At 36.4% G+C, this 15,472-nt stretch overlaps 2 protein-coding genes across 2 annotated transcripts; both read left to right on the plus strand.

The window, feature by feature from the left end:
- Positions 1 to 770: 770 nt before the first annotated feature.
- On the plus strand, positions 771 to 9,727 carry LOC132181173 (uridine/cytidine kinase UKL1, chloroplastic). The gene is made up of 14 exons (XM_059594267.2): positions 771 to 1,130; positions 1,553 to 1,644; positions 1,734 to 1,803; positions 1,937 to 2,055; positions 2,320 to 2,416; positions 4,950 to 5,029; positions 5,465 to 5,659; positions 6,532 to 6,615; positions 6,727 to 6,787; positions 7,936 to 7,996; positions 8,268 to 8,361; positions 8,485 to 8,557; positions 9,032 to 9,114; positions 9,202 to 9,727. The coding sequence occupies exons 1-14, from the start codon at positions 929 to 931 to the stop codon at positions 9,346 to 9,348; spliced, it is 1,458 nt and encodes a 485-aa protein (XP_059450250.1). The 5' UTR covers positions 771 to 928; the 3' UTR covers positions 9,349 to 9,727.
- An 839-nt stretch (positions 9,728 to 10,566) lies between these two features.
- Positions 10,567 to 15,449, plus strand: LOC132180883 (S-adenosyl-L-methionine-dependent methyltransferases superfamily protein). Its single transcript, XM_059593867.2, has 15 exons — positions 10,567 to 10,814; positions 10,981 to 11,095; positions 11,171 to 11,282; positions 11,381 to 11,425; positions 11,645 to 11,712; positions 11,820 to 11,874; positions 11,973 to 12,052; positions 12,396 to 12,479; positions 12,984 to 13,097; positions 13,482 to 13,600; positions 13,691 to 13,808; positions 14,079 to 14,212; positions 14,340 to 14,493; positions 14,648 to 14,727; positions 15,080 to 15,449. The coding sequence occupies exons 1-15, from the start codon at positions 10,627 to 10,629 to the stop codon at positions 15,165 to 15,167; spliced, it is 1,554 nt and encodes a 517-aa protein (XP_059449850.2). The 5' UTR covers positions 10,567 to 10,626; the 3' UTR covers positions 15,168 to 15,449.
- The last annotated feature ends 23 nt before the right edge of the window (positions 15,450 to 15,472 follow it).

Below are 15,472 nucleotides of genomic sequence, written 5' to 3' on the forward strand. Positions count from 1 at the left end.
AGTGTACTCACAATTTATGTTACATCATTACATCAAACACTTTTTTAAGCTAAAAACACAGTGCACTTATCCAAATAAGTTAACAAACATAACCAATAGAATTGATTTATTGCAAAAAAGAAAATTTGTCCCGATCGATAAAGATTTCTTTCAAATTGGATTGAGAGAAATTTCTCTCTTAGGCATATGAGAAGAACATAACATGTTAGAATATATGCATTTTTGTTCGGTTAAAAATAAATGTACGTGATAATCACATGCTTTAAGAACATATGTTAATTTAATAGGCTGATGAAATAACTTTGTATATTTCGATTGACCGAGTATCATCTTTCCCTCTCTTTTTTTTTAAAAAAATACCTTACTATAGGCATCGGAAGGCTTAAGCTTCCCGATCCCCCATAGATCGGCTATTTTTAGTGACTTTTGTTTTGTTTTTGTTTTGCAGGGCCTCAATGCCCGTCCGGATGTCCAAAAATATGCTTTAATTAACATGTTATATTAATATTTATCATTTTTAAATTTTTTCAAATTAAAATTATAAGGATTAAGAATTAAATTGATACTTATATAACAAGTCTAAGAGTTATATCTGTATTTATTTTACAAATTATATATTGAAACGATCAAATCTGGATTATTTAATCATAGATAGTTATCAAAAATTAAAAATTTTCATCCTGAAACTACATGGACCTGGAAAACACTCAAAACAGCAATCCGAATATTCCATATTCTTCTCTCTCCCCACCTAAAATATTAAATAGAAAAAAAGAGCGTGAAATTTATCCGCCAGGAGTTTCTCGACGGGAAGAAATCAGCGTTTCCTTCCAGACTTCCAGTACTGTATTGAACTCTCTTTTGAATTGCGTGAAGTAATCGAGAGAGAAAAAGAGAGAGAGAGAGAGAGAGAGAGAGAGAGGAAGTCATGCCGGAGGAGACAACTTCGATTGACTACGTGATGGAGGCGGCTTCCGGCCCCCACTTCTCCGGTCTCCGTCTCGACGGACTCCTATCGTCTCCACCGGCTTCGTCGTCCTCTTCTCCGGCACATCGTTCCTTGGCTTCGCCTTCGGCTTTCTCAGCCTTAGCCGCCGACTCCAACGCCCCCAAACAGCCCTTCGTCATCGGTAACTAAAGAACCTGTTTTCTTTAACTGCTTATAGTTCTACCAATTCTCATTTCTTCCTAGTCTTTCAGTAGTTCGTTTACAGTGCGAGAAGTACTTTTTGGAATCTTTATGATCAAATTCCTATTCTGTCTGGCATTTTGGAAGTGTTTTTGTTGCCTTTTCCCTTTAGATCTTGAAATGAATGAAAGATTGGAATTGTAAGTAGTAACGCTTACATTCATGAATGAGTATAGTCTTAGCATTGTTCTTTGTGCTTTTAGGGTTTCATTCTGTTTATTGCTTTTTATTTTTTTATTTTTCTCTATTTTATGCAAGCGCCATTTCTTTTTCCATTGACACACCGTTATTTTGTTCTGAGTTTGTTTCGGTTTTTTATTCTTTTAGATTTTCAGTTAATTATTGTTTTGGTAATTGGATTAGGAGTTTCGGGAGGTACAGCTTCGGGTAAGACCACAGTGTGTGATATGATCATCCAACAACTCCATGATCACCGTGTTGTTCTGGTCAATCAGGTTAGCCCGGCTCGGCTTTCTGTTGCTAACATTTTCACCTGGCCGTTATCTTACCATTTTCGGGTATGTTTGATGTGGTGATGTTATAGGATTCGTTTTACCGTGGCTTGACTCCTGAAGAGTCCGAGCGTGTGCACGAGTATAACTTTGATCATCCTGGTAAAAAAACTTATTTGTGATTACAAAAAACCTTTGTGGTGATTTTTATGTTGTAATTAGCTTTTGGAAGTGTTTTTCTTTAGAGAGGGTGTTGAAAATAAATTTTGTTAATTATGTATTGGTTGTTTTGTAGATGCTTTTGACACAGAGCAGCTTCTGGATTGCATTCAGAAGCTCAAATCTGGGCAAGCGTACCAAGTTCCAATTTATGACTTTAAGAGTCATCGCCGCTGCTCGGATAGTTTCCGGCTGGTACTTCACAACTTTTTGAACTCATGCTTGCGTTTCCTTTCAATTGGTGAGAGCTTGTATGTAGAGTCAAACATAGGTCCAAAAGAGTAAACAATGTGTTTTTAGGATTTATTGTTAACTTTCAGAAAGAGAGTAATGGGGGGAGAATGCTAAATTGTTCGGATACAACTCAAGTGTAAGCTAAATCGAATTTATCCATTTTTGATTTGTCAAGATTTCATTTCTTTTTTCCTTTTTCAAAAACTTAATCCAATTCTTTATCAGGTAAATGCTTCTGATGTTATTATATTAGAGGGAATTCTGGTTTTTCATGACCAACGTGTCCGCAACTTGATGAATATGAAGATTTTTGTTGATACAGGTTTGCTCCCCTTTTATCTAGCTGTCAATAATCACCAATATCATTTATCATTTTTTATTATCATAGCTCTTTCTTTTGGGTGGTTTTCTTGTTACAATGGCTCCTGCTATCTTGTTTAGATTTAGTATAAAAATTAAAAAAAATCTCCCAATCAGTTAAGATATCTGAGGAAGGCTAGAGCTGCTTGGGAAGTTCACATTTTGCTTGTTCGAGGTGTCAAGTCACAAGTCATTCACTATTTGCAAGCCCTGATGTGTTTCTTGCATTTGGATGGGCAAGAATATTCACTTTGTTAATTAAACATATAAGGGGATGCATTTTGATAATTAACATTCAAAAGAAAGCGCCAACAAATTTTTCTAGTTATGGCATTACACCTTGGAGAGGAGGCCTTGTGGAGGTCGATAGTTGAAGCTAAATTTGGTAGCTTGTGGGGAGGATAGTGTTCCAATGAGATCTTTGGATCCTACGGGGTTGGGGTGTGAAAAAACATTAGGTGTGGGTGGGGGATTTCCCTAGATTTGTGAGACTTGATGTGGGAGACACGTCTAAGATCATGTTTTGGCAAGATGTTTGGTGTGGTGATCAGACCTTGAAGGCTTCTTTCCTAGTGTTGTTTGATATAGCTTGTTTTAAGGAGGCTTCAGTAGCAGACCATTTGTTGTTTTCTAATGATTCCTTCCAATGGATTGTCACCTCCATCAGACCATTGCATGATTGGGAGGTGAAGATTGTCTCTCTGTTCTTTAATCTATTGTACTATTTTAGGAGGAGTCGAGGTGGTGAAGATAGAATCTTTTGGACCCCTTTCAAAAGGCGAACATTTGGGATCAGATCTTTTTATCGGTGCTTTGCTCACTTGTGGACTCTTCTTTCCCTTGGAAGAGCATTTGGAGAATTAAGGCCCCTCCAAGAGTGGCTTTCTTTGTTTGGACACGAGTGCTTGGAAAGATCTTGACCTTGGCTAACATGAGGAAGTGGCAGGTCATTGTGATGGACTAGTGTTGCATGTGCAAGAAGAGCGGGGAATCCATCTACCATCATTTGCTCCACTGTGATGTACCTTGAGTTTTGTGGGTGTTGGTGTTCAGTCTTTTTGGGGTAGAGTGTGTCATGCTACAATGGGTGGTGGAGTAGTTGGCTAGTTGGAGGGGCCAAACTTGGCAGCCACTGTTGCATAGATGTATAGAGGATGATCCCTCTTTGTTTGTTGTGGTGCATTTGGAGAGAACGCAATGTTAGAAATTTTGAAGATTGTGAGAGAATAGTGGTAGAGTTAAAAGCTTTGATGTTCAAAACACTTTATGGGTGGTCAGTTGCTGTCAACAGTTCTCACTTCTCTAATTTTTTAGATTTTCTAGATTTGTGTTCTTCCACTTCTTCCTAATTGGGTGTCTCTCTTGTATACTCCCTGTATACTTAGGTTGCACCGTCTAATAAAATTGATTTTATGTATAGAAAAAAAGAATTTTTCAATTTGATGCATATCAAACTAAATGGCAATAGGATATGCTGAGATGGCCATTCCTTCGTTTGATGTTGAATGGAAAAATACACTTTTGGGCTCTAAAGTCTCAAATATAGGTTTTTTTTATTCCATAATTCCATCATTCTGATGCAGCAGGAAGAGCTTAGATCTAGTGCAGATCTGATCATAGGCTTAGATGCTCCTGCATCACATCCATTATTGAAAAGCTCTTGTACTAGCTGCATGGTGAGCCTAGTTATGTGATTTGAGATCTATTTGGACATGGTTTTCCTGAAATTACCAACAAGCTTGGGTCAGTCTTACCTCAGTGCGTTGGACTGCAAACAAGCAGAACCAAGCCAAATACTTAAGGGATCTACTTTGGCCTGATGAAAGGCACCTAAGCTTGAGCTTAAATTGAGTTAGACTTGTGGCTAGTAATTGAAGTTCAACCCCAGCTCAATGGATGCTCATCAAGCTCATGAGAATGTTGGGGTCGATCTATTTTACTTGGATTGACTGTCTTCATCCTAATTGGCTCAACAGAGAGCAAAGCTCCATGAGGACTATTGCATGTTATCTTTAGGTTTTACATATTTTATTATATCTTATCACTAATAAAAAACACTAAAGAAATTGTTAATACATCTCACTGGAAAAGACGAACCCACGTGGTGGGCTGTTTTCACTGAACATGCCAATGGACCAAAGATATGGTGAGGGCAGATTTTAGAAGGGCCTGATCCCCAGCCTTTTGTTAAAAACTAAAAGTGATGCAACTTTGACATCTTTCAAAGCTCCATGGGGAAAAAAGAACAAGCGTGAACAGTGTAGTATTTAAGAAAAAATATATGCCTCGATCCCACATCAGAAGTACCTTGGTTTGTTTGTTAAAGGAATGGGCCCAACTGAGCTTCAGCTTGAATCATTTTCAGTTCTATGTTTGCATACATTTGACAAATAATAGAGGAACACTGAGTTGTAATTTATTTTTTATTTCATTTCTTTCTCACTCACTCTCTCTAATGCTCAATTGTCTTATATTTGGTGAATAATTGCTTATAGATGCTGATGTGAGGCTTGCTCGTAGAATAAGACGTGATACAGTTGAGAGGGGAAGGGACATAAACTCTGTTCTTGAACAGGTTAGTTGCTTTACTTAATTAACATGTTTCTTTATAATTGCTTTTTACCGAAAACCTCCTTATTTTCTAAGTTACCACTAGCAGAAGTCTATCTTCCGAGTTCCATGATAAACTACATTCTTTAGCTCATTTAAATCATGGGTTATTGTTTTTCTGATTGTGACAATTCACAGGCATTTTGCTATCATGATTCAACTGTAACATTCTGTAACTCCTTTTCTCTTTCATTTGCTTGGAGTTTGCAGCATCTTGACTAAGCTGCATTATCTTAAATTTTTAATCCCACTTCCACTCATTGAACTGTATGGTTGTGATGTATTTCGACGTTGCTACTTTGGGAACTTTTGATTGTGAGCCTCTGGATAATTTTTGATTATATGCTTCTGAAGATTTATTATCTTTAAACTTCTGAAGATATTATAAAATTGCATGCAGTATGCAAAGTTTGTCAAGCCTGCTTTTGATGATTTTGTTCTCCCATCAAAGAAGTATGCTGATGTGATCATTCCAAGAGGAGGTGATAATCATGTTGCCATTGACTTGATCGTGCAACATATCCGGACAAAGCTTGGTCAGCACGACCTCTGCAAAATATATCCAAATGTTTATGTTATTCAGTCAACATTTCAGGTATATGTTTGATTGATTGTATTATGGCATTTTATACCTTCAGAATTTCTCTTTAGAATGAGTTGGTTCTATGGAGAAAATAAAATTTGGGGTCATTGCCTTGACTTGTCTTTCTATGCTCAAAATATTCCTGTATACTTGATCAGTGGTGGTTCATAACGTCAAATTATAGTCAATAATGATCGGTGAACTAGAATTATTGTTCAATTCTGATCATAGAAAAGAGTGAGATTCTAGATAGAGAAGCAGCACTAGATGAGGTTGAAGTTGGAGTTTAGTAGTTGGAAAATATTGAAATTATGTTGGATAAATCATCAAGCCTAGTGGTGCTGCTTGTGGAGAGATTATTAGTAAGCCAGGCACACCATGCGGGCATGTGTGACTCGCTATGCCCAGCAGTTACCAAATAGAGATTTTTTTTTTTTTTTTTTTTAAAACATCTGAATGGACAAGACTGAGTTTTAGCAAAGAATTCTGAGCGGGATATAGGTCAGACGGTGTGAGTTGATTGATTTAGCATACTGTGAGTAAAACAAAAAAAGAGCATGGCTAGATACTCGCTCTCATAGTGGATGATCACACCTTGTGGTTGATCCCATACCCACTAGTTGTAGTGTGGTGTACTTTGTCATTGATACCATGTGCTCTGCCCAGAGGACTGAACAATCTCTCCATCAACTGGGTAATGACACATGAATAGATAAATAGAAAATAGGCAACAGCAACAACATAACCATGTCTGAACATTACAATTTCATATGAATTTCCCCCTGCACTCTACAATCTGATATGCAATATAACTATTGTTTAATCAATTCCATTCTTTGTGGTTCTAAGTTTGGTTTTGCTCATGTGCGAGACCTTTGTTGCAGATAAGAGGTATGCATACACTGATTAGAGACCGGGAGATATCGAAGCATGACTTTGTGTTTTATTCAGATCGACTTATTCGTCTGGTACTTTCTGCTGCAAAGCTTAGCCAAAGCTTGTTAATTGACATGAATTGAGTATCCCTGTGTTATTATAAAATATAAACATTGACTGCATATGTTGTTTTTAATATTCAGGTTGTGGAGCATGGCCTTGGCCATCTGCCATTCACTGAGAAGCAAGTAGTTACTCCAACAGGTGTGTTCACTGGTTCAATTTTTTTGAATGGTTTTAACCAATAAGCTTCTTCTTCGTCGTCTTTTTTTAATTAATTAATTCATTTGAAGACACCAACAGGGAATAACCCAAGTACACTTCTCATAATAGAAATTGACATGGCGGATGCTTGAGGATGAGATACTCATGTCTGCCTCTGTTCAACATTGTTCGAACATCTCTTAAAGACTGCCTTCGTTTGCTCAGAATTGTTTAGAATTAGGAGAGTGTGATGCATTTTTTGTCAGTAAATTTATACATAGTTTTCAATTTCATGACCATTTTACTATCCATGATTCTCATGCATGCAAACTTATATATATATATATATATATATATATATATATATATATATATATATATATAATAAGTCCAAAAGATACACATACATAGCCATGCGTTTGTGTCTAGATTCATACACTTGCTTTCCCAAAACCAAATGTGTGTTGAAACACAGCATTCATAATCATATCCCCAAGCCAAGTCCTTAAAGGTTATGCTTATATAGGGAGAAAAAAAATCCTTATATGGTAAACCTGGATTATTGTGTAAGATAGTTGGAATAAAGTTTACTTTTGTTATTAGTAATCATCATTTAGGCATGCAGTCAATGCATGTGTAACAAATGTATAAGTTGTCTTGTTTGTTCCCTTTTGTTTCTCTATTGTCAATATCTTGCCATTGCTCATCCCAATTGTTCTTTCCTTTTTCCTTTTTTATTTGATAGGTATATAATACGAAAAATATTTTTCTTATTGAGAAGATATTTCATAGATGTAAATTCGCCTTTAGTGGGGCCTTTCTTTGTATACATCATGTGTGCTAGGGTTGCGCCCCTCTACTCTTTTCAATGAATTAATTATTTATCAAAAAATATATCATAGATGTAAATTACTGAAACTTGACAAGTTGTGTGTGTGTGTGCATGTTTACGCATTAACAGTTTTTTGACAGCTTATATTATTTTTTTTTCATTTGTTTTTGAGCCTTGAGAACCATGTGCTGGCACTTTTGTTGGTTTGAACTGCAGGAATGTGAATCTTGTATAAATTTTGATGTTCTCATCTTAATTTATTTCCTTTAAAGGAAACGCGGAATATCTCTGAAATAATGTTATTTTGCTATTTCAGCATCGGTATATACCGGAGTTGACTTTTGCAAGAAATTATGTGGGGTTTCCATCGTTCGAAGGTGAGCTTTGAATCAGGTATTGATTTTGGGAGTTTTTTGTTTTCTGGTCATGAGACTTCTTTGTTTAAGACATGCCTTGTGGTCTGAGATCCTATCTTATACTGTAAACATGAAGGATTTCAGATTCTCATATTCAGCATGCGGTTCTTAATGCTGGCCACATATGAGCCTCATGGGAAATTCATCTTGTAGTATAGTGAATTCTTATTTATTTATTTCTTTTGAAAATCCAAAATATGCTAAATATTTTTTCTTGTTTGTTATATGATAGTGGTGAAAGCATGGAAAATGCTTTGCGTGCATGCTGTAAAGGAATAAAAATTGGGAAAATTTTAATTCACCGTGATGGAGATGACGGGAAGCAGGTAAATGGTGTTATTTTGTAGTAGAAATAATTTACACGAGCTAGTGCTAGAGCTATGCTTTCTGTTCTTTGGGATTGGATATAATTAATTTTAATAGTAGATTTGCTGCCTCACCTTGAGCAGCTTATATATGAGAAGCTTCCCAAGGATATATCTGAACGACACGTCCTGCTTCTAGACCCAGTACTTGCTACAGGTAATCTTTTCTTTTTCCCCATAAAAAATCTATTGTCCTTTCCTTTCTTGATTGCTGCCAATATTGTCATGCTTGTTTTCATTCCTTTCTCTTTATGAAAGATGATATGATTGAATAAAAGATGGTATATGAGAGAGAAGGGAAGGGAAGATCTCATATAACTAAAGAGAAAAGAATAACACTGCTTCCCCCTAGAAGTTTAATCAATTACACGGTTCAATCTTCATTCATTATTGTAGCTTTGCCCTTTGTCGGCTGCACACCCAACTCTTCTTAAATTATAGTTCTTTTAAGCCTTATAACTACTGTCTCGCAGTTTAGTGCTATGCTTTTGTCATGCTTAACTGGTGTACTAGCTTGTTATCTCTTGCCGCAGTGTTGCATATTTGTTCTTATCAACTGTTCCTTATCTTTATTTCAACTTCTATAGATATATACAGAGCTATTAACCATTCAATCTTGTTGCCTTTCTAGGGAATTCTGCTAACCAAGCAATTGAACTACTCATACAGAAAGGAGTTCCAGAATCCCACATTATATTCCTAAACCTCATCTCTGTAAGTTACTTTTTTTGGTTGATAAGCAAATGCTTATTTTCCTTAGTGTCTATATACGCTGATTTTGCTTCTATTTTCTTACTTTAGGCCCCTGAGGGAATCCATTGTGTTTACAAAAGGTTCCCATCCTTGAAAATAGTCACCTCTGAGATTGATGTTGCGCTAAACGAAGAATTTCGTGTCATACCGGGTATGGGTGAGTTTGGTGATCGTTACTTTGGCACGGACGATTGATCATTGATAGTTGAAACGTGAAAGATTGTGAGCCACGACAGGACTGGCGTATGCATTTATAAGAATTAGAATATATTTTCACAAATACAAGACTGAAGATCAGCATATGCATTTATAAGAATTTGGTGTTCAGAAATACGACACAGAAGACCTGCATATGCATTTATATGAATTTGACAGCAGTCAGCTTTGCTGCAATTTTTCTAGCCATTATTTGTTTCTGTTGTTGCAAGTATTTTAGCAAGAATCTTCAACAGAGCATGATGAGATGATTGCCTGTTGACTTCTTAACTTCTGCACGAATGTTTTAGGAATATATGAATGTGGAAATATAGATAAGAAACGGGGATATTTCATATAATTTTCCCTAATCGTTTTATTTCTGTCTCCTTATTCACTATAATTGCCTGCTTTTTGTGAGGAGAAAAGTATACAATGGTTTCCATATTTGCCAAAGCTGCGTTGCATGATTTTGGGCAGCTTCACGGCCCATGACCAATTTAGCATGAATTGCACAGGTTTTTGACAATCTCACACAAAAAATCAACATCCCAAACAATTCCTTTAGCTGAACATTAAGAAACCCAAACATTGTCAAGACATAGATGTATAATAATAACCAAAACAATGACAAATGATAAACACAAAACCCAAAATCATCTAAAAACATCTCTTTCATCATTCACCGTCAAGACCCATCGTTCCTTTTCAATCCCAGCACCTACTTCACCCATAATTGTACACTGCCATTGCACCCAACTGGAACTCCCTATTTGAGCTTTATCATAGTAGAAACTTTGAATGCATTAGTTAATAAATAGAAAATATTGTGTTTGATGTAATGAACAGTTCCGGTGATAACAAAATTTCACGATTATTGATTATTCTATGGCACAGATATATAATGATCCTTCAACAAAAAAGTTGACTATAATCATGCGGAATATGAAAATATTAAAGAAATCTTTATCCTATATTCCTATTCATATTCAGTGTCCCAACAATTGCACTTCTGTTCTTCAAAACGACTCGTAGCATAGCATCTTGCCGCACGACTTGCCAACACGTCAGTGCCTTGACTTGACTTCCTTCTAAAAGGGTTGCTCCACATAGCGGTTTTACTGCTAATCGAAAACGTTACCACCTAAAGCGATTTCAGTAAAAAGATACAAAGAAAAATTGACGAAATCCTTGAGATATTTATCTGACTTCCTATAATTATCCATTCCCGCCACACACACACTGCAGCCAAAAGCTCCGGACACCCCCGGACGCACAATGCCTCTGTTCCTCCTCTCCACTCGCCCACCCTCCCCGCTCATCACCTGCCACGCGTCCCCCGGCACACTGCGCACCCGCCTTGCCCCTCCACCACCACCACCACCACCACCTTCTTTGCCTCCAAACCCTAACCCAACCCCTCTCCCCTCGCTAACTTGCGCCCTCCAGTGCTCTCACTTCCAATCGTACGTCTTTTTTTCTTTCGTAGTTATTCTTTCTTAAAATAAGAATATATGTATGAACTGAATATTGTATTTCTGTGTGTATTGAACTGTGGCTTTAAATATAAAGAACATTGTAACATTCTTTACAGATTAGTTGCTACTTTTTTTTAACTGCTTGATTGTTCAGGTGCTCCGGGTGTACTCAGGAGCTCAATCTCCACCGTCCGACAATCCTCGACGAGGCCACCGAGTTCTTCAAGAGCATCGGGGTCTCAAAATTCACGTTTGATAGTTGTAAACTGGTACAGCCAGATAATTCCTCGCCTAATTTTTCAAAATTTAAAGCAACATTATGTAATTCATCTTTTTGCTTTCAGTGGGGATGGCGTTGCCGCGCGAAACTGGCGGTTCGTGGCTCAGCGAAAAGCCCTCTCATCGGTCTCTATGAGGAGGGTACTCATAATGTGGTGGACATTCCTCACTGTAAAGGTCTTAGTAGTTTGAAATTCCTTTCACATAGTTTTGGATTTTGAATACTTAGCTTGTTTGAATTTTTTGTTGTTGAACTTTAAATCTTGTTTGTACAGCTCACCATCCGAATATTAATGCCGCTGTGGAACTGCTTCGACAAGGTCTACATTTTGTCTGAATAATTTTGATGGCGTAGATTTTGTTTACTGTGAGTTGATTGTTGAACTTGTTAAAAACAGTGAACTGCAAAGTAAAGAGTCAAACACAGTACCTTTGCTTTGATGTCATGTTAATGCACTAATGGTGAATTTAATGATTTAATTAATATTCTAATAGAACTTCTATAAAATTTGTTTGTTCTTTTGGATGATATTTTTCAGGTATTATAGAGCTGAATGTTGAGCCGTATGACGAGGATCAGGGGACTGGTGATTTACGATATGTTCAGGTGACTGCTCGTAAGAATAAACAACTTTATTTTGTGTATATATTGTAAATGTAATGGTTGTAGTTTTGTAAAGTTTTGGAATTTAACTAATGGTGGGTGTGGTGCAGATGGCCGTGACAACATACAACACATCCCTTCGGGCCTCTGAAAGATATAGAAATGGTTACTAGCTGAATTCATAGTAAAACTATGTTGTTGTTTTGAACTTTTTACATTGAGCAATATAAGATTTAAGTTGATGAGCTTATAATTGCTTCCAGGTAAAGTACAGGTTGCTCTGGTTTGGAATTCGAGAAATGAGAATTCCTCTAATTCAAATAAACTTAATGCCTTGGCCAATGTGAGCTTGACACCTTTGTTTTCTCGTAACTGTTCTGGGGTGTTTATTTATATATTTTTTTCTCTAATAATTTTATTGGATTAATTGCAATTATCCACCCTAAACTATGGGTCCAATTGCAATGTCCCACCAAACCACAAATTTTGTGGTCACATATATTAACTCGAGATTAATTTACAACGTCACCCACATCGCCCAAATAAGTATCAAGTCGCGGATATTGCAAACTAATGCCCAATTAGGGTGTTGATTGCAAAGATTTGATTAGGGAATGTTAACATGACCCCATTGTTTAGGGTGGATAGTTACAATTGACCCTATTTTATTTGTATAAATGTTGCAGTTTTTATGGAGAAATGGTGGGCCAAAGAGCAATCTCCATTTAGTACATTCTGTGTGGGCTAACTTTCAGACATCGAGTAATAATGTGAGTTAAAAATGCTTTTCTGAAGAAAAAGAGTATGAATAGAATGGCACCATATGTTTGTTTACAAATGAGCATATCTAAAGTAGCTTTATTGTAATAAAACTTTTTTCCTTTTTGAACTCCATGAATGTGTGCCTTTTGCGCTGGTGTTGTAGGAACAAAAAGATGTAATCACAAAAGCTAGAATGCTTTGAATAATTTTTTTTATGGTGACTGTTTATGTTGGGTTAGAATCCTATGAAATGATCAAAAGAATATCGAAATATAAAGAAAAAATAATGCACTTCCTCGGATCACTTGACATGGTTAATATTTTCTTTACAATTATGTCTAATTTAAGTCAAATTATTTTGGTATAAGATGTGCTTGCTCAACTGCTTGACTTACTATATTCTCATATGTTCATAGCTGTATATGCAATATTGTTTGCATAGCTCACAAATTGTTGCATTTATTCAAAATATTAAAATATATGGAACTAAAAATGTGTAACTGATGATGCAGATAATTTTTGGCAATAGATGGAGACATCTTTTAGGAGAGAAAGACTTCTGGGAACATGTTGGTGGAATCGATATTTCTTTGGCTCCATCCAGTTTTGGCCAAGCAAACACACGGGTAGAGAAAATTTTTGATCAAGCAAACTCCTCTTCTTGTTTGATTGTTTATGGACATATTCTATTTATAGATTGATTATTATTCAACAAGAATGAACATGGGGATTGAAAGATATAATTTATGTTACATTCAGTGGTTAGTATGATGTATGGGCTAGAAGGCATAAAGAACAGGAGTATTGGGATTTAGATCCTGCCTCGCTGTTTGGGATGCCCAAGTTTCTGCTAATCTAAGGGAGATTACACTTATCACCAAGCAAATGCCAAATGTCCTTCTGTTTGCAGTTTTAAATAACAAAAACTTGATAATTAGCTAGACAAGCCTAATTTTATCTTATATTGACAAAGTAAGAATAATACTCTGTCAAATGCTAATTCATTTCAGGCTTTTGATGTCTTGCTCCGGAAGTTACAAAAGTATGTCCCTTTTGGTGCATCTGTGGCTGATTTGTATGCAGGAGCTGGTGCAATTGGACTATCATTAGCTGCCACCAGAAAATGCAGGCAAGAACTGAGATAGTTGCAAATACTCTGGGGCCTACGACTTGCTCTTTATGTTCAAAAGTTGTTCATTGTTTTTATTATTCTTTTCAGGTCTGTTAGATGCATTGAGATTAACAAAGAATCAAAGTTGTCTTTTGAGAAGACAGCTGACCGCCTATCACACATTATTGAGAGCAGCGTCAGCTGGCATCATGCAGATGCTTCAAAGGTTGGTGTTTAACCGTATTGAATCTATGATTATATATGTCATAAGTTTTACCTCAGAATCTTGTATATGCGGAGATCTCTCTGTAATTCCACATTGGTATAATACTTATGGACGTAATGATTCTATTAACATGAAACTCATATATTATATTAAAAAAAAAAATACCAGGCATAATATGTCTCTTGAATTATGGTAGCCTAATTGTTTAGCCTTTAGTTTAGCTATGGAATGTTTCAGGACTAATTCTATGATGTATTTACAAGTCAACAGGAACCTCGTTCTTGGATAGTGGGGTCTGATGTAATTGTAGTTGATCCTCCTAGAAAGGGATTGGACCCGTCTCTTGTTGATGCATTACAGAGTATACCAAGAATGGAGCTTAAAGCCAAGTCATCATTTGAAAGGTTTGGATACTTTAGTAGTCCCTAGAAATTTAAGTCTAGGATCTCATCTATGGTTCCTATCAAGACTGTTAATATCAGAGCACTAGGCAAGTTATCTAATGCATTATAATCTGTATGTCAACTTCAGTCCTCGCTCTAAGGACAAAGACGAAAAAAGACCATGGATTTTACGTGCTAGGGAAGATTCAGTTCAGATTGGAAGCGAAACAACTTCAGATGACAGTGAAGCACTGCCTGAAACCCTTATTTATATAAGTTGTGGATGGGAAAGCTTTAAAGAGGTACTCAATTAAAGCAATGGCTGGAAAATACTATGGAAATAGATTATATTCCACTTGATTATACTTTTTGGCCATGTTAATATCTGCCTTGATTATTCTCGATTTTGAGAATGTGGATTAGTTCTTTAGCTAATTATGCAGCAATTGTTAACAGGATTGCAATTCATTGTTGTCGAGTAAGGCATGGCATTTGGAAAAAGCTCATGGTTACAATTTCTTTCCTGGCACCCAGAGGTATTGTTCCCTTTCCGGTCTATTCCTTGACCCCTCCCAATGTAGTGTGGGGTCTTTATCTGAGTACATCATCTGGAATGTAACTTTGTGTTACTTTATTTTTAAGTCATGTTGCAATGATATAGCTTTGTGTGACTCTAGGATTTGAACCTATATTCCTAGCCACTATTAGGAAGTTAGTTAAGAGTTTCAAAGGACTATGTTCTTGTCAAGTTTGAAGACTCAGATATGTTCTAATATTTTTAAATAAAAAGATACTGACTGCTTTTGCAATTTATTTACCCTCTAGTGAAGGGTTGTTAAATTTTATGTCAATATGTCCATGACAATTGATTTTTGGCTATGTTTGCAGCATTGAGGTTTTGGCTGTGTTCAAAAGGGGTCAAGGAGTAGGCCTCAAGAAAAAGAAATCAGGAAAGAAAAAGAAGAAACCCTTGTAGGGACACACTGAGCTATGGCTTTAGCAGGATGTTTTGCTAATGTCCAATTGGACTATAAGCAAGTTGCATGTAAGAAGACAGAAGATGCACTATGAGAGATGGGTAAATTGCATACAAAGAAGGAGAAGATGAATCGTGCATGAGAGATTGTCTGAATCAGAAAGCAATTGTCAGTCCATTCCTGTGTTGTTGGATTCAAAAAGGATTTGTTGTTCATCATTGACTGATATTTTGTATAAAAAGAACGGTTACAATGAAATGAAATTTGATATCATTGCAGTATCTCATCACTTTACTTCAGAATT

The sequence above is a fragment of the Corylus avellana genome, chromosome 5, assembly GCF_965113065.1.
Source record: "Corylus avellana chromosome 5, dhCorAvel1.hap1.2, whole genome shotgun sequence".
Classification (NCBI taxonomy): domain Eukaryota; kingdom Viridiplantae; phylum Streptophyta; class Magnoliopsida; order Fagales; family Betulaceae; genus Corylus; species Corylus avellana.